Consider the following 25,519-nt stretch of genomic DNA (forward strand, 5'->3'; position numbering starts at 1 on the left):
ATTTGACTCATCTTGTAAAACACAATATTAACAAATTACAATAGGTCTAAAAGTCGCATTGTACTGTAGATTTAATGTTTTATTTTAAATGGCTGGTTGACAAGTTGATTGCACAGTCATCACAGTCATTAATCATTCTTTTTCATTATTTTTTTCTTTTTATTCACTTCTAATAATAAAACTGATCTCTCTATTCAAGTCGCAGTGGATGGGTGTGGAGCTCATGGTAGTAGGTTAAAGAACTATTGAATACCATGAATACAGTACAAATGATCCAATAGAGAGCAGGATACGCTATTGACACACAGAATAAACTCTCTTTTGACATATTGATTTCCCAAAAACAATGTTATGACTGCTTAGGTTGGGGAGTATAATAGTTTTGAATGGGAGGGATTCGGATAGTGACTATAGGGTTAAAGGCCGAACACAAACCTATGCGTAAAACATTAAGCCACTTCAATATATTGTGTAAACATTTCAAACTTTAGCGTTATTGCCTTAAAGGTGCATTGTGTAACTTTTTGCTTGGGGGTCAGACACCTGTTTGGTTCTATGGGAACGTCATTGCTTTGTCTGGAATGTTTCACAATATGACAACAGCTCTACCTTACATTTATTCAGTTACAGGTGATTTATAGCTCAAAAATACACAGAAAAAGAGGCATTCTGACAGTGAGCGGGATTGCCTCTGCACAGATCTGACCTGTAACTTGGTCTGTTTTGATCTCCATGAAGATAGAAAGGTTTAACGCTATACTGTGAAACTTTATAAACAAAGCAATAACATTTCCATGAAGAAAAGCTTTTGATGGACCCTCCACCAGGAAAGTTACTGTTATTACTTGCAGAATTTTCTAGAGTGATTTTGCCCTGTGAAAATGTTGTAGGAGTAAAAGGAGAGGAGTATATGTTCTGAGGCCTGACTGGGAGCGGAGGAATGCAGGATGACAGGTTGTGTTTGTTGAGAAAGACAGCAGAGGAGCAGCTCTTAGAAGGTTGATAAGTTCGTGAAGGAGTGGCAGGAAGGAGCTCTAGTGAGAAGAATCAACAGAGCAGACTACCTCACGTGTCCTTCTGTGCTCTATTCCTTCTGTGTCCTACATCAGAGGAGGACAGAGGATGTAGTATGTGTCCTTTAACTGTCACCTGCTCATGCACCTGTCCTGTCTGTGTTTGCAGAGTGTCCACAGGGCTTCTACAAACCGACCGCATCCGGTGACAGGTGTCAGCCATGTCCTGCCAACACCCAGAAGCAAGGGACAGGAGCAGCCACCTGCACCTGTCTCGAGGGCTTCTACAGGGCCCCCACCGACCTAGAGACTGACCCCTGCTCAGGTGAAGCGCTGTCTACAAATATTAGTCTGTATTTTAAGGCACTGTCACTATTCTATTTAGTGCATCACAGTACATTTAATCATAGTAATGGTAGTGTAAAAGTGCAGTGCTATTGAAATAAAAATGGGTGTGCGCATATATATTGTTGACATATTGATTATGTTTTATAGTTTCATTATTACACACTGCCTCTCTACCAGCAGTACTTGGACTGAACACAGTGCAACTTGGTGTGAAGTTGCACTGTGTTCTAACTTCTCGTAACCGTCTCTCTGGGCAGGGCTCCCGTCAGCACCTCGGGACCTTGTGGCCAGCCCCATATCTGCAGGGAAGCTGCAGCTGTCCTGGAGCCCCCCGGAGGACACTGGGGGACGCTCTGATATCACCTACAGTGTGGAGTGCCAGCGCTGTGATGGGTCTGTGTGCCAGGCCTGTGGAGAGAAGATCCGCTTTGACCCGAGCAACACCGGGCTCACTGACACCCGCGTGTCTGTGAGTGAGCTGGACGCTCATCTCAACTACACCTTCAGTGTGGAGGCTCACAGTGGAGTGTCTGTGTACGCACAGCAGCTGCCCTCCACCTCCGCCCTCACCACCTCCCTGCACTACACAGGTGTGTGCCACAAACACTGATCCTATCTGTGCACAGCTACCTCTGCATCCAAATGAGAGCAGGAAGTGAGATAAGTCCATTTTCTGTCTGCTCTCAGCTGGAAACCACAACAACTCACCAAACTGTACTGTCATGATACATTCCCCACAATATTGTGAGATAGTGCTGCTGTGAGATCCACCACATTCCATAATCTGAGATCTTTGTCAGTGTGGAAGTGATGGGCTCTCCCACAGTTTAAGGCTGTTTTATATTAACAGTGCTATCTCACTCATGTGCCTTCAAATAATTTAACTTTACATATATAAATAATGACTATATTTACATATATCCAGTCTACTTCATATGTTCCTGTGTTTACAAATGTACAATCTTCTCACACAGTAAACTCTTTCCTTCTCAGAGCCTCCAAAGATCACCACCATGAGACTGGTAGAGAGGACGCCCACCAGCCTATCCCTGTCCTGGGCAGTGTCCTCCAAAGCCCGGACCGCACCACGTGCCTTCCACTACGAGCTCATGTACCGCAAGAATGTGAGACCCTAATCTCCTGTATACTCTGTATTATAAACTGTGGTTCAGCTCAAACTGTTTTGTTCTAAACAGGCTGGTGTTGATGTGTTACAGGATGCAAACTCAGATGTAACCACATACACGGTCCTGATCCTGGAGAAGAACTCAGTGCAGATCAGTGACTTAGCCCCTGGGACAGCCTACCTGTTCAAGCTGCAGGCGGTGGGGTCTGATGGCAGCCATGGATCCAGCATGGAGGAGCAGTTTGAGACCTCCTCTGAAGGTACACACTGGACAATAAAGTCAAATATGCCCCTGTTTATATGAATCACTCAAAATGCAACTTTAAGAGAGTTAATGATGCAGGGACAGCACTATCACATGCTTTAAAGCTCTTGCATGTCATTTATGCATGTTGATTAATTGCAGCTAATCTTATTAACATTCTCTAGGAGTGCAAATCTGCAAACTGACTGAAAGCGCTCCTCTGTCAGAAGCTCTATTACCTAAATTAGACAAAATATAAGCTCTATTTTTACACCATCTGACCAGAAAGCAACTGACTTGGTTGGAATAAATAGGTGAGATAATTTGTGTCCTTAAAAAAAGTAAAAAAAATTATAGGTCAGAAGCCAAGAGTTTTTCAGAGTTTTTCATCACAACCTCCTGAAAATGTGTTGTTTAAATCCATTTTGTATTACTTTTTCTTGAGTTTTTGTCCGTGTTTGCTAGTGTGTCCATTGTGTCACCATGGTCACTGATGAACATTCTGCCAATAGATATACACGTAGAACACCCTCAGCATGACATCACTGCAAAGTATCAACTCCAATTGTTATTGTTCACTCAAACAGCCGTCAAATGTTTTCATATAATATCATGGCTACACGTGTGAACTGCCTGACCCTGTTTCCTCTCTGTTTTCCTCAGTAGACTCCCTCACCACCAGCAACACGGCCGTCATCTTCGGCGCAGCGCTGGGAGGAGCCGCCATGTTGTTCATTGTTGCTGTGGTGCTGTTCCTGCGCAGACGGTTAGTTACCCCGCACCCCCTCTCTCCTGTCTGCGCCGCTGTAGCCCACTTCCTGTCTAATTCTCCGCGAGCTTCCTTTGTGGAGATTTTCCCTCTCACCTCAGCTCCCCTTTGGCCCTGCTTTTATCTGCCAGTGTGCACCAGCGGCCGCTCCGGAGGGCTCAGTGCTGAATGGGCCCTGTCATTACTCCGGGTTTATTCTGCCGCGCGCGTTGGGGAAGGAAGCGAGTGGGAGTGGGACATTGTGATGATAAGGAGCTTGCTCTCTCTGAAAAGCTTTGTAGAGATGACCCGTGTTCAGACAGTACCGACGCAGCCTCTAATTCACTTCTGAAAACACACTTGTATGAAAAACGCTGCTTTCTTTAAATAATGTGGAGTGGCAGCAGTGGAATTCTTTACAGGGTTTTACAAAGATTTCTGTGTGCTCCAGATTACACTGCTAATGATATCTGTACAATGCTGAGCTTGCTTTGATTAACTTTTTATGTTCTTTTTGAAAACAGTACAGTAAGGAACATATTTATCTTGTTGCTGTCTTTAAAATGTCCAGAGATCACTGTATTCTGCCTTTAAAAAGAACCCAAGAAGTTAATGTACAAAAGAAGAAGTTTGGGGATTATCTTACTTTGATGATTTGAAGTAAATTGTGTGTGTGTGTTTTTTTGTTATTTTTTTTTACAGAAAGAGAGGCTCTCATGTGAGACAAGGGCCAGAGGACACGTACTTCTCCAGCTCAGGTACAACTTCTAATGCGCTTCAAGACAGAATATACAGTACCTATAGTCTACTGACATATTTTAATATTGTTTGTAGTCCATTAAAACAAAGACCTATACTGTGTACATTACATTGCGTAATGGTTTAAAGTGGCTTTGGTTTTGTGAATAATATTATCAGGATTACCAAGAAGTAAAAAGCAATCCCCCAAATAATTCATGTGCAAGATTAAAAAAATATGTGGTGGTGAAAAACGTACTAAGTAACATTTGATTCAGGATCAAATAAACAAATATAAAAATAAAGCATCAATTCTGGTATTTCCAAAGAATACAGTGGTTTTTAGGGGCTCTGAAAAACACAGTATTTTTCCCCATGTATTTCATTCCAATCCAACTTTATTTGTATAGCACATTTTATAAACAAGACCGTTTCCCAAGTGCTTTATATAGCAATTAAATCCTTTTACGTAAAAAAATTAAAATAAATAAATAGAAAAATAAAAAATAAAATAAAAAAGTAAACTAATAGAATCAATAAAAAATCTATACATTAAAGCAGTACTAAAAAAATAAAATACATAAAAACTATAAATAAATAATTAAAATAAATAAAAGACACAGAGGACCACACAACTCACATGTGTCAATTTGAGCAAAATTGTCTTTCCCCCATACAGCATATATTAAATAAGCAGCTCTTGAGGTCAAAACACATAGTAAACATGTCTCGATTTAATTATAATGTGCTTTACTGTCCAAGAATCAGAAAGTGTGCTGTAGCATTCTAGTCGTTATTAGCTTTATCGTGACAGCAAACTCTCCTCTCATGTTTGTAATTTCTGAAAAGCTTTTGTAAATAATTAGGATGCTCAGAATGCATAACATAAATGAATAATAACTTTAAAATTAACTAGTTATTTATTATTATTATTTTTTAAAGGTGGTAAAAATCTGGTACAGCACCTTTAACATTAAACAAATACTTTTTTTTTTAGAACTTACTTTACTCAATTAAGAGTCCCATTAAACCATTCAAAAAGTTACTCAAGTAAATGTAACTGAGTAAATATAACTTTTAAAACCCACTTCTGGAACCGCCTTGTAAACGCGCCTGGTGTGTTTTGCAGAACAACTGAAGCCTCTGAAGACCTACGTGGACCCCCACACCTACGAAGACCCCAACACTGCCGTCATGAAGTTTGCCACAGAGATCCACCCCAACCATCTCACCAAACAGAAGGTGATCGGAGCCGGTGAGTGAAGCTCGGTGGAGACCTGCCCAATCCGCCAGAGTGTGTTTGGATAGTGTGTTTTAGCTTCACAGCTCGGGTGACAGTGCTTACTTTGGTGAGATTAGTCCTCTGTCAGTCAAGCAGATCCCGCACAGAAAGCTGACATTTGTTTTGTATGGTCTCGGCATGCACGATTTACTAAGAAAGGTGTTTTTTCTTTTTTTTTTTAATAATACGCAATATTGACTCGTGCGAGCTTTAAGCCATGTTAGAATATTGTTACCTCATCAGAAACATACCTGACGTTGGTGTTGTTTCATTCACACATGTTTGAGTAATCCTTTATTATTAGACTGTCTGCAAAGCTCAATATGCTCTGTTCCAACTTGTGATGTCGTGTAGTGGTAGTTTTCACGTAAGGCGCTACCTTTTACAGATTAATTTTCTGCCTTCTTTGTCATTATTGTTGATTTGTGCAACCGTAAACGAAAACAAAACTGGCATCTTTAAAAAAATGAAGATAAGAACTCAAAAAAAAAAAAAAAGTTAAAAAAAAAAGGTGATTGTATTTCTTGGTGGAATGATCTGAGTGATGATTTTTTTTTAAAGTCTAACACTGTTGAAGCCTTTAAAAAAAGAGTATAAAGCAGATATAGAGCTCTGGAATTAATAAAATATGCAATAAATTTTGTTTGTTTTAATTTATATTTCGTCTCTTATATATACAGTAAGTGGTAAATGAAATTGTAAATGTAAACTTGGTGTTCATACGATTGCCTTTTTTTCTTGGATTTCTGTCATTGTTTAATAGAGTTTTACTTCAGCTTAAACCCTTTCGGTTATTATCCACGGGTTTGTAGTCTGTGTTTTGTTTTGTTTTATTTTGTTGTGTATTGCTGCAAAATGACTGAATAAAAAAATTAAAAATAAATATATAGTCAGTAGATATAGAAAATTCCAGAGCTGAAGTCATCCAAATGATTGTAGTGAAAACACAGTGGAGCACATGACCTCACAAGGTGGAACAGTGTTTTTAAAACCCACTTCTGCACACAAATACCGAGACATTTTACCATGGCCCTGACTGATCTCTAAGTGTGTGGAATCCCCTTGTAAACGCGCCTGGTGTGAGATCAGTCCTGTGTCAGTCAGGCCATTCCCGCATAGCAAGTTGTGACATTTGTTTTGTAGGGTTTCAGGTTGCGTGATTTTCAAAGAAAGGTGTATTTTTTTTTGTTTTGTTTTGTTTTGTTTTTTAAGGAGGTACCTAAGCCCTCCTCTGCAGATCTCTTATAGGATCGGTGTAGTGAAGTGTGACCACCTTTACCCCCTGAACCCAGAGGCGCTCGCAAAAGCCCCTCCCCTCCCTGTTTCCCACAGACACGGGCTGGGTTCATGTGACAGCTGATTCCCATGGCTACATTGAGGCCCGCCGCCCGCCCTCTGAACACCTCCGGGGCAGACACACGCGGCCTCACACGCCTTGTTCTCAAATCTCTGTCAACAGGCCAGAAATATGTACCGCAAACAGGGCTCAGCGTGCTTACAATTTACAAATAATGTCACAAAATATACATGGTTTAACCAGAGCATTGTGAGTACTTGTATTGTCAGGATGGAGGTAGTGTAAACCTGTGACCTGATATTGTTCTGTATGCGTAACAGAGCTTCAGTCATTTAGGTACACCCATTGACTGTATAAAGAAGTGGACTAAAAGGGAGTGTGGTTCCAGTATTTAAGGTTAAGTATTTAAGGTTAAGTATTTCTGGACAAAATAGTGAAATAAAAAACACCAGGCTCATGTAGAGCGGGTTAATACAAACATTTTAAGACCAAAATGACAAAGCTCACAGCAGTAGTTTTAAGAGTCAACTGGAGCCAGAGTTGATGGAGCTGGAAGCTTCCTCCATGCTTACTTCCTATTTGGAACGCAGCAACTAGCAGGTTAGCTATGTCTATTTACTAGGGTTGTAACGATATCCAAGTCTCAGAATACGATATCGTCACTGTATAAACCTCACGGTACAATATTTATTGAGATATTGTGGGAAAGCTCACAATATGATGGCGAGGCTCATGATTAGGGATGAAACAATATCCAAATCTCTTGGTACGATATTTTCCCAATATACATCTCACAGTACGATATTTATTGTGATATTTTGTGGAGCTAACAAAACTGTGAATAATAATAACAATAACTCTTAAAATGCCTCAACAGGACTTAATCCAAAGAACTAAGACTTAAAAGTGCTTAGAACTGTTATTTCTTCTTGTAGTCTACACTGAAATGGAGCAAAGGATCATGGTCTATGTAGTTCCCACTGTCTTTTTTAGCTATTGCTGCACCATAACTCTTAATTTAAGCAAAGAGACTTGTAATTTGATATATTGTGATGGTCCACAATATTATTGTGAGAAGATATTTTGGTTATTGTTACATCCCTACTATTTACAGTATATATACAGTCTATGGCTATACCTTATCACCCTCTAGCATTGAAGCTTTTGAATGTATCTATAAAGACATTTGCATGTATATTTTTTCAGATTTTAAACTGTATTTTGATGATTTCAGGTTGTATAAGTGTTGCACAATGTCATGTGTTCTATTTAGACATAGCATGTAAAGACAAGCTCATTTTACAGCACTCCTTCTTCTGTCTATTAAGCTGAAACTGTATGGCTGCTTTCCAGCTGTCATTTTGTTTTCTGAATCTTCCACCTTGTGATGCCATGAAGCGGTAGTTTTAAAATTTACAGCTAAATTTGACCTTTAGTTCAGCAGAATAATGCCAGGGTTGAAATCATCCAAATGATTCTTGTGGAGTGTAGTTTAGAGAGAAGAACTCAGCCTAAATATGCAGGGTTTGTGTGTTAAACATGTGTGAATGAAACAAAACACAACTCCGGTATGTTTGTGATGAGAAAACAACATTATAACATAGATCAGAGCAGAAAACAGCGTAATATAGGCCCTTTAACCCTATGAATTATAATAATGCTATAATTTGGCATACATCTAGTTTTTGCAACAAAGCTGTGAGATGTAAATGTCATATTATGATGCCCGCAGGGGAGTTTGGTGAAGTTTACCGTGGAAACCTGAAGGTTCCTGGGAGGAAAGAGGTTGCCGTGGCGATAAAGACCCTGAAACCAGGCTACAGCGAGAAGCAGAGGCAGGACTTCCTGAGCGAGGCCTCCATCATGGGCCAGTTCTCCCACCAGAACATCATACGTCTGGAAGGAGTGGTCACTAAATGTAGGTTCACACTGTCACTGCATTTTCATGATTCTCTCATTTTGACTTTCTTTAACTTAATTTCGACTTACTAAATTATAGTTTTACACCAAGAAAGACACAATTTGTGAAGAAAAGTTTAAAAATATGTTGAAAATTAAAGGAAGTAGAGAGTTGAAACACACTGATGATATCACACTGGGACTCAGTCCAAAGGTTCAACAAAATTTACACCTATAATAAACACTTTTTTGATACTTTAAACATGATTTCAACAGAATAAGTGTGTTTTGTTTTATTTGTATTTGTCAGATAATACCTTGTGTGTACATTAGAGGACTAGGTAACAGTTATATAATTCTCTAGGGTGAGGTGATGTGATTCCAAACAGGAAATACAATTTTAAGCCAAAAAAATTGCCTAATTGGGAAAATGAGTGTGAATGTTTTTGCTAAATCTTAAATATAATAATCTTAACATTTTTTTAGGAAAATTATGAGTAGCTGAACCTGTTATAGACTCTTTAACTGTCAATGAGGTCCACATTTTGACACGTGTTTGTTTTCTGTGCAGTCAAACACGCCATGATCGTCACAGAGTACATGGAGAATGGAGCTTTGGATCGCTTCCTCAGGGTAAAACTATATTACTACCACATTGTTTAAATATTTAACCAACTTTTAATACTAGTGTTGTCACAATACTAAAATTTCAAAAGGAACTGACTCATTACTCAATTACAATACCACAATGAAGATAAACCATGCTACTTCTTTATTAGTAACAGGATATAATTTTCATACACGCACACATAGTACTTTTCTTTTTGTTACCAAATGTTTATTGTTTTTTGGCATAACAAATAAACAATATACAAACAAACAGAACAGGTCCAGGACAAAAAATTAAATTAAATGAAAAGATTAGTGCCCATTTGTGCCCATTAAGCTTAGACAAACTCAGACAACAATATGACTTAACCACTCAATGGTCTCAATTTAGGAGGTATTAGCCACTCAATACTTGCTAAAATAAAGGTAGATTTAAGATCAGATACTGTTTGATTCCAGAGCTGAATAGATTTCCTTTTAGCATTATGTGTGCTACAGTACTCTTATGTAACCATGCAGGTCAGTAGACAGAGGGGACAAATGCTTATATTAGAAGGGGGCTTGTGTGAGGCTTTTTGCTCCAGGCCCCCAAATTTCTGTTGACATCTGACAGTCTGTTGCCATGGGATCTTATACTAATTCTGATAAAGCTCAAAATGGCACAAAAAGTTCAAAACTGTTCAGGAAATTGCACAATTTTGTCCTATTAATGTGATTTTTGCAGTATCAATACTTGTACAAATGAGTATCTAGTTTCGATATTAGTTTTAGTGTTGATTAGTATCTGATTTTTGATACTTTTGACAACTCTAATAATAATAAAAAACAATAATACATTTTATTAATATAGCGCTTTTCATGACACTTAAAGACGTTTTACAAAACATTCAAAAGAGCAACAAAAAAATAATATATAATAATAATATATATAAAATAATATTCACATTTTCACACTTTTTGACTTGTCCAGGACCACGATGGGGAGTTTTCATCCTTCCAGTTGGTGGGCATGCTCCGTGGGATTGCTGCAGGGATGAAGTATCTCTCGGATATGAGTTACGTGCACAGAGACCTGGCGGCGCGTAACATCCTGGTCAACAACACGATGGAGTGTAAAGTGTCCGATTTTGGCTTGTCCCGAGTGCTGGAGGACGACCCCGAAGGCACCTACACCACCAGCGTGAGTACCAACAAAAAATTTACTTGACAACTACCACTGCATGACACACAAGAACCTTTAAATATTTACTCAGTAGTTTGATTTTTTTGTTAAAATTTAATTAACATGATTTCGGTTGTTTCTGTTTGCACACAGGGAGGTAAGATTCCCATCCGCTGGACAGCCCCAGAGGCCATTGCGTACAGGAAGTTTACTTCAGCCAGTGACGTGTGGAGCTTTGGTATCGTCATGTGGGAGGTGATGGCATTTGGAGAGAGGCCGTACTGGGACATGAGCAACCATGAGGTGAGAGCTGCTTCCATGTACTCATCAATATGGGCAGAACTACTTTGTTTGACATGTCCTTTTCACATTGTTTGTTTGGTGGAATTCCATTTAATATGCACCGTAAAATATGCATTTGATGTTTATTTTTCTCTAGAAGTATAATTATGGATGAAATATACAATTTATTTTCAGTGGTGGAACTTAACAAAGTGTATTTATGTTTGCTCAAATTATGAATGTGTTAAAAACAAACCGTTAGCCTTTTCAGCAGGCCTCAAACAGTAATAAAAAATATGTTTACTTTTCAGTTCTGTTAAAAAATGTAGTGGCTTATGAAGTTCAGATACGTTGCTTTCAAATGTTAGTGAAGTAAAAGTAAAAAAACCATCCACTAAAATACTTATACGTAAAGTACAGATACCTAAAATGTATACTTAAGTACTTTACTACTTTTACTTTGTTATGTTCCACTACTACATGTATTTGGTTCCAATGAAAATGTGTAGTAAAGCCTGCATTTGTCATTTGTCTTTTTATAGGTGATGAAAGCTATAAATGAGGCCTTCCGTCTGCCTGCGCCCATGGACTGCCCCTCGGCGGTGTATCAGCTCATGCTCCAGTGCTGGCTCCAGGACCGGTCCAAGAGGCCCAAGTTCGGAGACATCGTCCCTCTGCTGGACAAACTGCTCCGGAGCCCCGACTCCCTGAAGACCATCGCAGACTTCGACCCACGGTAAGATTTATTTAAACTTCAGATACTTGTGTGTTTGTGTAAATGTGACCTACAGCTGCTACCAGCGTCCACACCGGAGTGAATAAGCTTATATCAGGTTCTTATTTAGTCTGAGGTGTTAATTAGATTTCCTCATGGTCAGAACAGATTTCATATAATGGTAAGGATTATATATTATTATAAGACAAGACTTTTTTCTTTCTTTTTACACTAATTGGTTTATATATTATGTAACACAGAGCCACAAACAAAGCAATGTGGCTTACTCCATTCAGTGTAGTGAAGACAGCCACTTCACAAGAGGATGTACCAACACAGACGAGAGAGCAATAGTGGACCTCAGTCTTCTGTACATCTCCACCTAAAAGCCACGGGCCACTCCTTTGAAGATTGTGAGGGACAGATCTGAGCCAGAGAAAAGAATTGGTTTGAGAGGGGAGTTAAAGAAGCTATTTTTGTCAAGAAAGAGAATCCTTCTTTAAACAGAAACTGAGGACTCAGACACCATCTATCTCCTATTTACAACTCCATCCTCATCTAAATCAAAACAAGCAAAGAAAACAATATGGATAACCAGATCAGGCCCAGAGGTGTGAAAGCTCCATTATGGCCCTGAATGATTATACTAATATGACCCCACACGCAGTGCAAGTTCAATAGGCATAGCTAACATGCAGAAACTGTAAACAAGTAGATGTTTTAGTTTTAAAGTAGTTTCATTGTAGTTAGCTTCTCCTTTCAGGAAGTTATAAGGAAGTGTCCACCAGCATCTGACCATAAATTGAAGAAGCAGATTGCAAAACGTATTCAACCAAATAAAACTTTTGTCCAGTTGACAAATTGAATTTCTCCTTTTGCTATGGATTCTACCTGAATGACTGAAGGATTTTACACACAGTTGGTTTATATTTTTAAAGAGCGACAAACTGTATCATAAACTGAAAGATTATATGTTTTATCGTAACGAAAGGATTTTTGGTTTTTGGTGGTAGAATATTCAAATAAAAAATATAAAAAATTTGTGTTAATCTAAAATTCCTGAGTGATAACCTAATAGTGTGACAATTAAACCATACCCGTTCCCTCTTAACTCTTCACTGTCCCCCTGTGCATTTTCACTTTGATTTCAAAATGGCCCCTCAGTATCTGTCCAATCTGCTTGTACCTCACACACCCTCTCGTGCATTCTTCTCCACGTCCCAAAGACCAAGAAAAACAAAGAGGTGACTGTGTTTATAGTGGGTGCTCTAAGACTGTGGAATCAGCTCCCTCTGTCTGTTAGGCTGGCCTAAGAGTCACACCCTGTTTTTGAATCCTTCCTAAAGCCTCATCTTTTCTCCTGGGCTTTAACTCAGTTTGTGGGTTGACTAGTTACCATTTGTCACAGTTTGTTATGCATTCTGTTACGTTTTTATACAGCACTTTGCTCAATTGTGTTGTTCTTAAGGTGATCTAGAAATAAAGTTGAGTTGGTTTGAGTTAAGCCGTTATACCGTTAAAGGTCCTATGTTATGCTAATTTGAGTCTTTTGAGCCGTTTAAGCCAGGTTATAATGCGGTTACCTCGTCAAAAACATACTTGGAGTTGTGTTTTCATTGATTCACATATGTTTGAGTAATCTTTATTATTAGTTTACATCTCCAAAGCTCAAAATCCTCAAAATCCACCTTGTGTTGTCATGAAGAGGTAGTTGTCAAGTTAACAGCAACCTTTTACCTTTAATTCAGTGGGGATTAGTTCTGTGGTAAATCCAGGGCTGAAATCATGTAGAAGATTCTAGTGAAAGTGTATGGAACACAGTGAATCACTTTTTCTATTTAGTTTGAGGGAAGAACACAGGTAAAAGTGCAGGGTTTGCGTGTTAAGCGTGTGAATGAAACAAAACAAAACTCCTGGTCTGTTCGTGAGGAAACAACATTACAACACAGATCTGAAAATAATGCGATATGGGCACTTTAAGTAGTAAAACCGTAAGTAGCGACAGCCTTACGCTACAACATAATGGCTAACCAGACCATTAGCAGTATCATTTTAACACAACGATAAAAATAACTGTAATTGTTAAAGGAAATTGCATTAAAATGATGTGGTGTGTCACGGTTCTTCGGCTTTGAAACACTGGGTCAGAATCAAGCTAAAACTGTTTCCTATCTGTAATGCAGTTCCCAAGCAATTTAACTTGGTAAAAATCCAGTTGGACCTTTGTAACTAATAGTCTAAAGGGGTGTGGTTATTCCTCTAATTTGTATGGCCTGTGTATCTGGTTGCAAGAAAAAGCAATTGAAAGACCAGTCAAATTGCTCGAAATAGGACGGTTTGCCAGTTTAATAGTTCCATACGATAATAGTTATTGTTTTTACACATTTTTGATGACCCTGAGTTGTTACGCTTTGAGACTCTGAGTACATGCCTCATTCAGTATTTATGGGAATTGATTTTGGACCTGTTCCAGTTTAAAACAATTCAAAATTGGGCCAAGAATTTAAATGTGGACCCACAGCTGAGATCGCTTAGCTGAAATGGAGTAGGCCTCGGATCCCAACTTTTATACATCTGCACTTAGGTTATCACTGATTTCTACAACTTCACGCTAACCACAGGCCCACATATGGCTGAGTTATGCGATATTACACGCTCCGCTGAAGATTAAATTTGATGTGACATTTTCAAACTGGTGTAATTTGGTCTTCACTGTGTCTGGTCTGACCTATGGAGCGCTCGTGGGTGACTCAGCTCGAATACAGAAGAGAACTCACTCAGACGGAGCTAGCCACATGCGTTTACAATGTAATGGCAGCACAGCTAGTTATAGTGTAAATGGTTTTAAGATGGCCGCTTGTTAGGACACTTAGCCCCAGGGGTAATGGGTCAAATGTGTGCTGACTACACCAGTATGCCAGTTTTGCGGAGTTACTGGATCTGATGTTTTTTATTTATTTATTTTTTTTTATTTTTTTTAAGGTGCTATATTACACGAAATTGATTCTTGTGAGCTTTAAGCCATGTTATAATATTGTTGCCTTGTCAAAAATATATGAAGTGGTGTTTTGTTCCATTCACACTTGTTTGAGTAATAATTTCTTAGTTGTCTGTCTACATTAGGGTTGCAGTACTCAAGACTGGTCTTGGTCTTGAGACCTGCCTCGAGACCATTTTTTGTGGTCTTGGCCTTGTCTTAAATTCAACCACGTTTGGACTTGATATTGTCTCAGTCTTGATGGCGCTTGGGCTCGGTCTTGTCTGTATCTAGATGGCGCTTGGGCTCGGTCTTGTCTCTGTTTTAAAGGCACTTGGACTCGGTCTTATCTTGGTCTTGAAGGCACTTGGACTCGGTCTTTTCTCGGTCTTGAAGGGGCTTGGACTTAGTATTGTCTAGGTCTGACACTCAACGAGTGATAAAATGTAGATAGATTTATAAAAATACAAATACAGAAAATACAAAAAAATTACAAAGATGGTACCTAAATATGCAGGATTTGTGTGTTAAAACATGTGAATAAAACAAAAACAAATGATAATACAACATTATAAAAATTTTGTATTCTCTGTTGTATAAAAATGATTTAAAAATATTCCCTTTAAGGTAATTCACATTAAATTACAAATCCCAAATATTGCTTAAAATTTAATAAGGAAATGGCACAAAATAAAAAATAAAAAAATGTGGAAGTGTGAAAAAAAAAAAAAACATACCTGCAATGCCACATATATCTATTTTATTTTTATTATTAGAATATATCAAGATAAGATATATTGTTTCCAAAAAGTGTTAGTGAGGGTGCACAAAAATATGAAACTGTATTTTGTTAATGTGATAAGTATCTGCAGAAATACTGGCACACCTCCATGACATTAAGATTTCCTCAGAGCTCAGTAAAAGACGTGAAAGGTAGCGCCTGTCTTATGGCCTTTCTCCAACTGCACCAACTGGTTTTTATTACCACACCGGTTCCAGCTCTGTAATTACCGACCTCAGCGCTGTGCCTTTGTTGTGGATAAGCCTGTTGATTATTGTCATTTGGAACTACTTTTCTCTTCCTCTGCAGCGTATCCATCCGCCTCCCCAGCACCAGCGGCTCGGACGGCTCCCCCTTTAGGTCAGTTCCAGAATGGCTGGAGTCCATCAAGATGAGCCAGTACAGCGAGAACTTTAGCCGCGCTGGAGTCGTCACCATGGACCAGGTTCTGCAGATGAAGAATGAGTAAGTGTCTTTTTATATCATGACTTTTATTTATTTTACTTATTGCTATTTTATGATTTTACGGTTTGCTTTCAGTCAATTTTATATTTGTTTTATTGTTTTAGGATTAGTATGAGCAAACCTTTAGCAGTTATACCTTTTGTTGTTTTCTTTTTATGATCGCTGTATATGCATTTTAATTTGGGTGTATGTTTATATCAGCCAAAATTGGAAGCCATTCAAATTTTCATACATGCTCAAATGTTTTAAGATGCCACATTGGGGTGTATATATATGTATTTATTTAGTCTTCTTCAAAGATGTTGTGTGTTTCTCTTCTGTCAGTGTCCAGTTTATCCAGATCTTTTCAGAAAGTGTTAAAAAACTACAATAGCTCCTTCATTGTATAGCTACATTACCATTATTATTCCACAAAGGCTAACCCTAGGACCACTTTAGTTTACTTTGAAAGAACACGTGACAGATTTTCTCAATAATAGAAAAGACTATAGTGGCCTCTCATAGTCGAAATTTCTCCCTCATAGTCTAAAATGGACATGGACTAGACTTTTGCATAATCAAATTTCATTTAAGCTACGTGCAGACTGCAGGGCTTAATGCTCAATTCGGATTTTTTTATGAAATCCTTTTTGCAAGGTCATTCACATTTCCAATTAAATGCGACTTGTATGTGGTCTCCAGTGTGAACTTTAAACGCCCCAAAAATGTCCTGCATGTGCATTGGACACGACGACGTCACACGCAACGAGTGTGCTCAGTGTTTATGGAAGCAGCCTAAACGCTGGGCTTGTCTCCCAAAATAAGGTCCAGTTCTCCGTAAAATGGACAGGTTACATGTCTACGGCCGCTTCGTTTGTTTGAGTCTTTAGCCTCCTTGTATTTGGGTTGGAGGCTCTTGGCACATTGGAGCCAAGGCCATTTCTTTGGGAATCATTTCAAAAACCACCCAGTTCCGATAAGACCCCTCCAATTTAGTCTGAATACAGCATTCCCCCCAAATATGAATGAATTCTCTGACCTCGCTTTCCCTCCATTGACAAGACTCTGAGCCTGACGTGTAGATGGGATGAATGCGACCTGGCCGTTCAGACTGAAGTCGCATGTCAAAAGAACGGATTTAGGAGCACATAGCCAAGTGGCCTGGATCACATTTGAAAAAATCAGATCTGCCTCATTCAGACTGTCATTAAATGATCAGATACAGGTCGCATAGGGGCGAAAAAATCTGATTTGGGTCACTTCAGGCTGCAGTCTAAATGTAGCTTTAGTTGCTTCATACATAACATAAAAAGTAATTACACTGTTTAAAAAGACTGCTAAAATACGATACAGGCAATAAGTGACATTTAAACTCCAAAGGGTATGAAAGAATGTAAAAAGTATTTGTCTGAACCAAATCTAAGGGAAACATTGGATAAATATTCAGAATTCCAAACCAAGCATGTTAAAAGTTGAACTCAAAAACTAAGTTAGCATACAAAACAAGATGTTTGTAGTTAATGTATGACTCTCTGTCTTTGTATAGAATATAACAGCATACAACTCACATTTTATATATAAACATTTGACATTTCAGTACATTATGACCTTGCATTGTTGGAGTCAAGTAAGATTAGTCTTAGACAGAGAATTCAGCGGTACTGTAATTTGCCATCAGTAATAAGTAACCTATTCTAATCTGAGACCTATTATGCAACTCATGGGAGCCAGCACTTAGCATAAGAATGTGCTCCTTTAGCGGTTTGTGTTTTCCCAAAAGTAACCTAAAAGTTGCAGCCAACACAAGTATTTCCACACAACATGAGAAATAGTTGATATGGAAAAACTAATGTGGGAGGAGGGCTTGATTTGCGGTCTGTGGTTTGTCCTCCTCTCTCTCCTCTCTGGTCTCATCCCTCGCTTGGGGCTTGTATTTGGCCAATGCTACAGGACGCTCACTTAGAATTGTGGCCCATGGGGGGGCACGGGTCTTCGACTTTAAAATGGCGTAGAGCAGTGTTGGAACTTAATGAAGTAAAAGTAGGAAAATACTATAGTTAAAGGTGCATTGTATAACTTTTCTAGTGGAGGGTCCATGGAGATGTTATTTCTTTATCTGGAATGTTTCACAGGATGGTATTTAATCTTTCTATCTTCATGGACTCCAAACCAGACCAAGTTACAGGTCAGATCTGTGGAGAGGCAACTCCGCTCACAGTCAGAATGCCTGTTTTTTTTTTTTTTTTTTGAGCTTTAAATCCACCTGTAATTGAATAAATAAGGTAGAGCTGTTTAATGTTACACTGTGGAACATTCCAGGCAGAGCAACAATAACTGAAATATCGTGATATCATATCGTCAAAAGTCTCACAATAATATCGTGGGCCGTCACAATATATCGAGTCACAAGTTTGTTTGCTTAAATACATGGTTTTATAAGCAACAGCTTATAAACATTGGAAAACTACATATCCCATGATTCATTTCAGTGCAAACAACATGGATATGTTTTTTACTTGAATTTTTGGAATTATGACAGAAATAATTCACACCAAAATCTTGTCCTATCTACAATTATATTAGCCTCTCCAAAATATCGCAATAAATATTGTACAATGAGATGCATATTGTGATAATATCATGCCGAGAGATTTGGATATTGTTACATCTCTAATATCCATAGCAGGTGAAAATGTACTTAATTAAAGAGTAAAAAGTAAAAGTATTTTGTGTATTTTGAGGTCTTAGGAGGCTTCATTTGAGTACTTCTTCCACCACTAGTGTAGACCCGGGTGGATTATACTGCTGGAGGAGATGGACAAGAGCAGAGCCTGGAAGTCGGTATGTCTATGCTTTTGAGAGATGGAGGAGGTGAGCTCAGAATGCACCCCGTGAACTTTACAATGGCATAGTTTGGAGCAATTGCAAGGTCTTGTGTGTAAGGGAGACTGTAATGGTGGAGCTTAACCTTTAGGGCAGTGATGCTTTAGCTGAGCACATAATAGAAGGTTGGGAGACTTAACGAAAACCAGGGTCTTCGGAGAGACCACATAAGAAGTCCTGAGATCCGGAGACGTGGTCGGACCAGGGGCACGTGAGGAGACACTGTAGAACCACACTCAACCAAACTGGGATTAATCACTAATGTACACTTTATATCACGCGTGACATTCAAGGACCATGGGATAAACCTGGGATTAGGATTGGAAGGAGTTGGGGCATACCTCTTGCAAAAACGTGGAATACGCCAAAAATTTAATATTTTGGCAGTAGAAATCTCCATGTTCTGTCCTCATTGCCAAAAAACAATGTTATAAAGAGTTTGATTTACGATTTTTTTTATGTATATGTGCAAATTTGGTCTTGCCCCAGTACAGATATATTGTATAAGCAGCTCTTGAGGTCAAAATAAGTCCCTTGTACTGTCACTATATAATTACAAGATGTTTTTGAGAATCAGGAAATGTGTGGTTAGCAAATTCTTAAATAATGAGTAAATAATGAGTGAATAATTAAGATGCTTGGAATGCACAAGGTAGATTATATAACATTTTGACTGTGCGTGTGTTCCCTAGAAGACAATTATAACTTTGCTGCAAGAAAAATACTGGAATCCTGTTATCACATGAACCGCATGAAATCTGCAGCACTTCATTAAAGGTCCTGTATTATGCAAAACTGACTTTTATGAGCTCACGTTAGAATGCTGTTACCTCCTCAAAAATGCAGGGTTTGTGTGTTAAACATTTGTGAATGAAACAAAACACAACTCCAGGTGCGTTTTTGATGAGGAAACAACATACAACACATAACTCAGATCAGAAAATAGCGTCATATTGGCCCTTTAAATGGTGTGACTGAAGCTACAACTTGTGTTACTTTGTGAAATGCTAGTGTATGGTTAGACTGTACTAGAAGCCAACAAAGTGTTTACTGAGTTGTTTTGGCCTGGGGTCACAGCCACAGTTAAAAGGAACATGGCAAAGATCTTGGAAACTGAACTTAATGTATGTGCTGATGGAACAGGAAGGACGCTCCACAATTTGACCATTTTTATAACGATGCCAAACAGCTCGTCTTTCTCCAAATACTTTCCATTCTCTTTATTTGACATTTTTACATGAATATTTTTTTGAATTAAATTATTGGGTACAGCAGTGGTTTAGGTTCAGGGTCGCAAGAGATTATAGGAAATAAACTTTGAGAAATTAGAAATAGATTGTGTTCATGGGAAATCAAAATTCTATAATTCCTATACTGTCCATTTTTTGTCCTGTGTTATGGCTAATATAAGTGCTGGGCCTATCCAAATGTAAGAATATCTGGCAGAAAACTCTTTAAGTTTTCTCTGCCATTATAAATATAAAACAGTGAGATAGTTTTTTGCTATAATTGCTTCTGAAATTTGAATAGACACCATTAGCAAATCGCAAAGACCACAGTTTTTGAAATACCATAATTTAGAAACATAACTTCCTCCACAAACAACAAAATGTCTTATTCCACATAAAAACTGCAAACCCTGTAGTTTCGATCTCTACAAACATTTGTTAGTTTGTCAGTTCATATTTCAGTCTTTTTTTAGTCAGTTTTTCTGGATACGTTTAAAATGCAAACTAAATGAATAAAAATTTATTAAAGGTGCATTGTGTGACTTTTCTGGTGGAGAGTCCGCCACCTGCTTGTTTCTTTGGATATGTCATTGCTCTGCCTGTAAATATTCCAGAGTATGACATTAAACAGCTCTACAAGTGGTCGAAATGAGTTTCCTCCGTAGGGTGGCTGGGCACTCCCTTAGAGATAGGATGAGGAGCTCAGTCTCTGCTGTGCAGTCTCAGTTTCTGCCTCCACGATCTGGCTCCGGATAAGCGGAAGAAAATGGATGGAAGTGGTTTTAAAAATGCTTAGAAAAACAGGCATTCTGACTGTGAGCGGGGTTACCTCTCCACAGATCTGAGTTGTAATCTAGTATGGTTTGGTCTCCATGAAGATAGAAAGGTTTAATGTCAAACTGTGAAACATTCCAGACAAACCAATAACATTTCCATGGTTTAAAGCAATTGAGGGAGCCTCCACCAGAAATGTTACACAATGCACCCTTAATGCATATCAGAAAAAACGCAAATCCTTCAGCCCTAGAGCACGCCACTTGTGACTTTGAGAATTCCTCGCCATACAGTATCTATAAGACTATCTTCTCTGCCCCTTCCTGCACCTGGCCCTGCAGCCTCTCCAGCTGACTCCACTCTCCGATCGTGAACTTTGAAGACAGATCCTGAGGCTTTCTGGGCTCACACATGATGTTAAAACTGTGAAGTCCTAAACACAGCGGTGCAGTGCAGGGCTGTTATTATCGTCTTAATGACTTAACGAGGATCCTTCGCTGACCATGAAGGAGTTTGTCTGGTGAGCAGTAAATAGCATGTGGGCCGAGCTGGAGAATGCTCCCAGATGCAGATGAAACAGAGGCACAGATCACACCATGTGGAGCACTTCAAAAGAACACTGTCACATACACTGGGCTCCGATAGGGCTGTGTGGACATGATGGATGACTCTGCACAACTAGTGTTACTTTTACACACTGTAAAGTATAGGCTGAATTTAGGTACACATTATGGTGTGGGAAACACAAGTGGTGCAAAAACTGAAGTTGAATGAATGAATAAATGCATAAAACATACATAGAAAAGCATAAATGTATATATATAATACAAAAAATAAATACTTTTCTGGTGTAGGGATGCACCGATCCAGCTTTTCAGTTCCAATCCCGATACTGATACTATAACTCTAAATGTCTGCTGATATCAGTACCAGTGTAGATGGAAATAGTACTATTTCCTTAAAACACTGTTTACTTTTTACCCAACTGTTAATTATCCTTCACATCATGACTAAAGCCCTTGATATAAGTAAAAATTCAAAAATTATGAGACGTTCTAGGCCAAAATCAGCCTGTAAATAGTCTTGTTACATCAGATATCATGAAACCGATATGTGATACAGATAATTTTTCAGTATCTGCACTGATATTCCATGCCATTATCAGTCCCTACTTTGGTGTAACAAGCAAACAAAAGCAATTGTCACACATAGTTTGCTGATGTCCAAAAGGGAGTTGGAGGAAGTAAATACTTATTTAACCCCACCCCTTTCCTTCTGTCCCAAACTGTTCTACTGACAAATGAACATTTAGACTTCTTTTTTTCTATACATCATAGGCTATAACTGCAGAGTAACTATAACTATATATTACATTACATTTTCAATTTTGCTGTTTGATGTTTTGTGCCCAGTGTCCATTTTAGTTTTAGTTTTGTTGTTATTTTATTTGAGTTGGAAGATGTTCAGGTCACCGTTTGTTTTTGGTGTGGTCCTTGCTTGGTCCTTAATCTGTTTTATCTTGAGGATGTTACTTTACTGCACAAATATTGCCTAAAGGATATTTTGTTGGAAAAGTAACTGCCAGAATATTCATAGAGACTAGAACATTTACATATTGAAAATCTTGAACTACATGATAAAAGATGAAGTAATATTGTCTTTATCATAAACTACACCTCAGTGGATAATTATAATGGAGCTGTTTCTTTTTTACTTTTGAAAATCTTTTATTTTATCATTTTGAACTGTATAAAAGACATCATGTGCTTGTGCATTGTACTTGTTGATATCCTGTGCTATTTATAGATAAACGATACTCTGACATGACCTATATCTGCTCTCTTAGACTGTCTTATTGTTGTGCAGTGCAGTGATACTTGTCTTTAGTACACAATTTCACACACTGAAACTCCTTTGACCTGATTGTGGGACTACTTATTTTTGTTTATATATTACCATATTTTTGTTTATATATTAATTATTCCTTCAATATTAAAGAGGGGGTATTATACGAAACTGATTTTTGGAGATTTTTACCACATTATAACATTGTTCCCTCATCAAAAACATGCTGAAGAGGGTTTTAGATGTCATCCATACATGTTTGAGTAATTTAGTGATCTCTCCCAGGCTCTATTCAAACCCTTTTTACGGTTAACTGTAAGATTTTGTCCAATTCTCTGCTCACAAGCCTACGTCATCCATACTCCCCGCACGACATTTCTCTATAAATATACAAAAATTATGATATGAAAGTGTACACAACAACTTGCCAAACCTGATGTGACGTGCAGTAGTTTCATTAGCGGGATGCACGCTGATTGTGTTGTGATAGCGCTTTGGAGGGGAGTAACTGGAGCATGGAAAGCAAAGGGAGCGGAGACTTCAAAATGAAATTGAAACTTATAAAATACGTGAATAAAATAACAATAGAAGATAACATGGTGATCTAAATATGCCATCTTAGAAGTTAATACACCATAGAAGTAAAATACCGCCTCTTTAATGACTTGTTTCTATCATAATATTTCTGTAATGTTCAACATCGTTAACATTAACCTTGAATTCTCGTGTGTGTTCCAGGGACATTAAAAACATTGGTGTGCGTCTGCCAGGGCATCTGAAACGAATCGCCTACAGCATCTTGGGCCTGAAGGACCAGACCAGCACCCTCAGCGTGTTCGCCGTGTGACTTCTGACCTATTTGCGGATTATGCTATTTGACCTTTGACCCTCTGAACTCTGAGCTGGAGCTGGAGCTAAAGGCGTGGAGAGGGACTGAACCAGCGTACACTACCTGGAGCTCGCATCGGAACCCAAACGCCTTTCTATAATGTCCCACGTAGCCTTCCAATTTGTAGATATCATTTTATTATTCACTTTCTTATCCATACGTACACTGCTTTTGATCCTTTATGGCCCTCCTGGAGCCGGTAGTGAGGATGACAGGCCACGCCCAGCATTGTTAAAGCTCTAATCTGGCACTTTGGACCACTTCCTGTCAGCCCAAATATGGACGCAGCGGGCGACACGGCTGCGGTAAGCTAGGGCTGGTCCAGGTGTGAACTCGTGGACTGGAGTGGGACTGGCCTGCTACCGATACTAAGCTACAATCATATAATAGATGTTGTTATATGAAAAAAAAAGACTTTGTGGTACTTTGTGTGTGTATATACTGTATACTCTATGGCTTTAGTTCCTGTTTTGGGCAGTTACCAAATACTTCTTGATGTAGCACTTAGTTCAATCTTCACTTCAATTAAAGATAGTTTTTAAACTTGCAATGCATTTTTATCTAACGCTGTGTGCTGTTGTGTGGAGAAAAAAAAACACACCAAGGTTAATCTGTACACCAGTCAAAAGTTTGGGCTCAGCCTCTCATTCAGTGTTTAGTACTTTCGACATTTTATATAAAAATCCTCAAATCAACCACCTTTTGCTTTTTTGAAAAATATTTTGTAGAGCTATTTCACCTTTTCCTTTACTAAATAATTCCATAAATCTTGCTTCATATATTTAATGTCTTCTGTGTGTATTTAAAATGTTGAAAGCTGTAAGAAAATAATATTGAATGTTAGGGTGAGTTCAAACTTTGACTTTGACTGGTAGTGTAAGTCAGTGTAAAACCAGTCTTAATGTTGCCACTATTTCATCAAATGCTATTGTTTACCTATCTGCCTTAAAATGCTTAATTTTCATAAAAACAAAGAAAGAAATCACTTTTTTAAATGTATAGAAATATATATGCTGATTTCTATAGCCAAATCTTAATTCTTTGACTTGCAAATTGTGGGCTGGTCTGAGTTTTGTGTCTGTTTACTTTGCGAGACTAGCTATAGGTTGCATAATGGGGTTTATAATATAATTTCATACAAAGAGTTGAGTTGCTTAAATTTTTTATTTTTTTGTGAAATTGTTTCCGATTGCATTTGAATCCAACGTGCCTGTGTGTGTGTTGCGTGTGATGTTTAAAGTGCTCTTAATGATGACTGCAAACCTCTGTGTTACTGATCTACTTGAATACGCATCTCCTCTTCTCATGTACCTGACAGACCCGCGTTGGAAAAGGGATATTTTACTCTGTCCGCAGATTACTTTTGTACATTTGTCTGATTCTCAAATTATTTTTGTATCTGCTCAAAGTTTGTGCTGCCTTTTCTGAAATCTGGGGAGCTCTTTCTCTCCTCCTTCCAGTTTTATACCGTATTTAATAGTATTTATTTTGTACTTTTATTTATTTACTCTGTTGAACACTGAGCTGGGATTATAATTGAAGGCTGTTCTCTTCTTAATAAAACTGTCTAAAAAAATATTGTCTTAAAGTGTGTAATATTGTGTGGAGTTTATCTGAAATCTGTACACACATTCCTTGGGAGACAAAAATCAAGTGACGCAAACTATTTATTGTTAGATCAGATATGGGATCAGGTTTGGGCTTAGGTTAAGGTAATAAAATAGTGATTATAAAATGGTAAATGATCTCATTCATATTTTCTACCTTTCAAGGCACTTAAAGAGCTTTACTTTTAACAAACACACACACTCACTCACGTTCATACACCAGTGTACACAGACACTGCGAGTGGGATGGGTTAAGTGTTTTGCCCAAGGACACAATGACTATTAATTTCATCTGTGAACGTTGGAGTTGCCCTGCCACCAGTCAAAATTTTGGATGCACATCTCATTCAGTGTATTTTTTCTTTATATTTGCTATTTTTTACATTTTAGAAACAGACAGAATTCATCAAATATATTATGTAAGATTTACTGTATAGATTTCTGGTATTTCTCTAGTTTCTCATGTTCTTTTTTCCTGATATTGCCATCACTTGGTATTGCAATTTCCACCACCACGGCTTCGTTCTGTTGCTTACCCAGCCACAACCACTATGTCTGGTTGGTTCGCCATCACCATCCTGTCAGTCTGTACTGGAAGTCCCACAGGATCTTGGCTCGGTCGTTCTC

General features: G+C 38.3%; 1 protein-coding gene across 2 annotated transcripts in view; it reads left to right on the forward strand.

Moving 5' to 3' along the window:
- The window catches only part of epha2b (eph receptor A2 b), a 59,131-nt gene extending 34,270 nt beyond the window's left edge, over window positions 1–24,861 (forward strand). Inside the window, exons 4-17 of one of the 2 annotated variants that reach the window (XM_020922315.2) lie at window positions 1,183–1,338; window positions 1,619–1,951; window positions 2,355–2,485; window positions 2,579–2,747; window positions 3,395–3,497; window positions 4,182–4,237; window positions 5,347–5,472; window positions 8,529–8,714; window positions 9,267–9,328; window positions 10,275–10,484; window positions 10,620–10,769; window positions 11,291–11,484; window positions 15,531–15,686; window positions 23,135–24,861. In XM_020922315.2, coding sequence (XP_020777974.2) covers window positions 1,183–1,338; window positions 1,619–1,951; window positions 2,355–2,485; window positions 2,579–2,747; window positions 3,395–3,497; window positions 4,182–4,237; window positions 5,347–5,472; window positions 8,529–8,714; window positions 9,267–9,328; window positions 10,275–10,484; window positions 10,620–10,769; window positions 11,291–11,484; window positions 15,531–15,686; window positions 23,135–23,243 — 2,141 coding nt within the window. In that variant the 3' untranslated portion in view covers window positions 23,244–24,861. The remainder of the gene's footprint in view (window positions 1–1,182; window positions 1,339–1,618; window positions 1,952–2,354; window positions 2,486–2,578; window positions 2,748–3,394; window positions 3,498–4,181; window positions 4,238–5,346; window positions 5,473–8,528; window positions 8,715–9,266; window positions 9,329–10,274; window positions 10,485–10,619; window positions 10,770–11,290; window positions 11,485–15,530; window positions 15,687–23,134) is intronic. The other variant, XM_020922316.2, reaches the window with a different exon arrangement.
- The last annotated feature ends 658 nt before the right edge of the window (window positions 24,862–25,519 follow it).

Source organism: Boleophthalmus pectinirostris, unplaced genomic scaffold, assembly GCF_026225935.1.
Source record: "Boleophthalmus pectinirostris isolate CB_2022bp ecotype Guang Dong unplaced genomic scaffold, ASM2622593v1 HiC_scaffold_8, whole genome shotgun sequence".
Classification (NCBI taxonomy): Eukaryota; Metazoa; Chordata; class Actinopteri; order Gobiiformes; family Gobiidae; genus Boleophthalmus; species Boleophthalmus pectinirostris.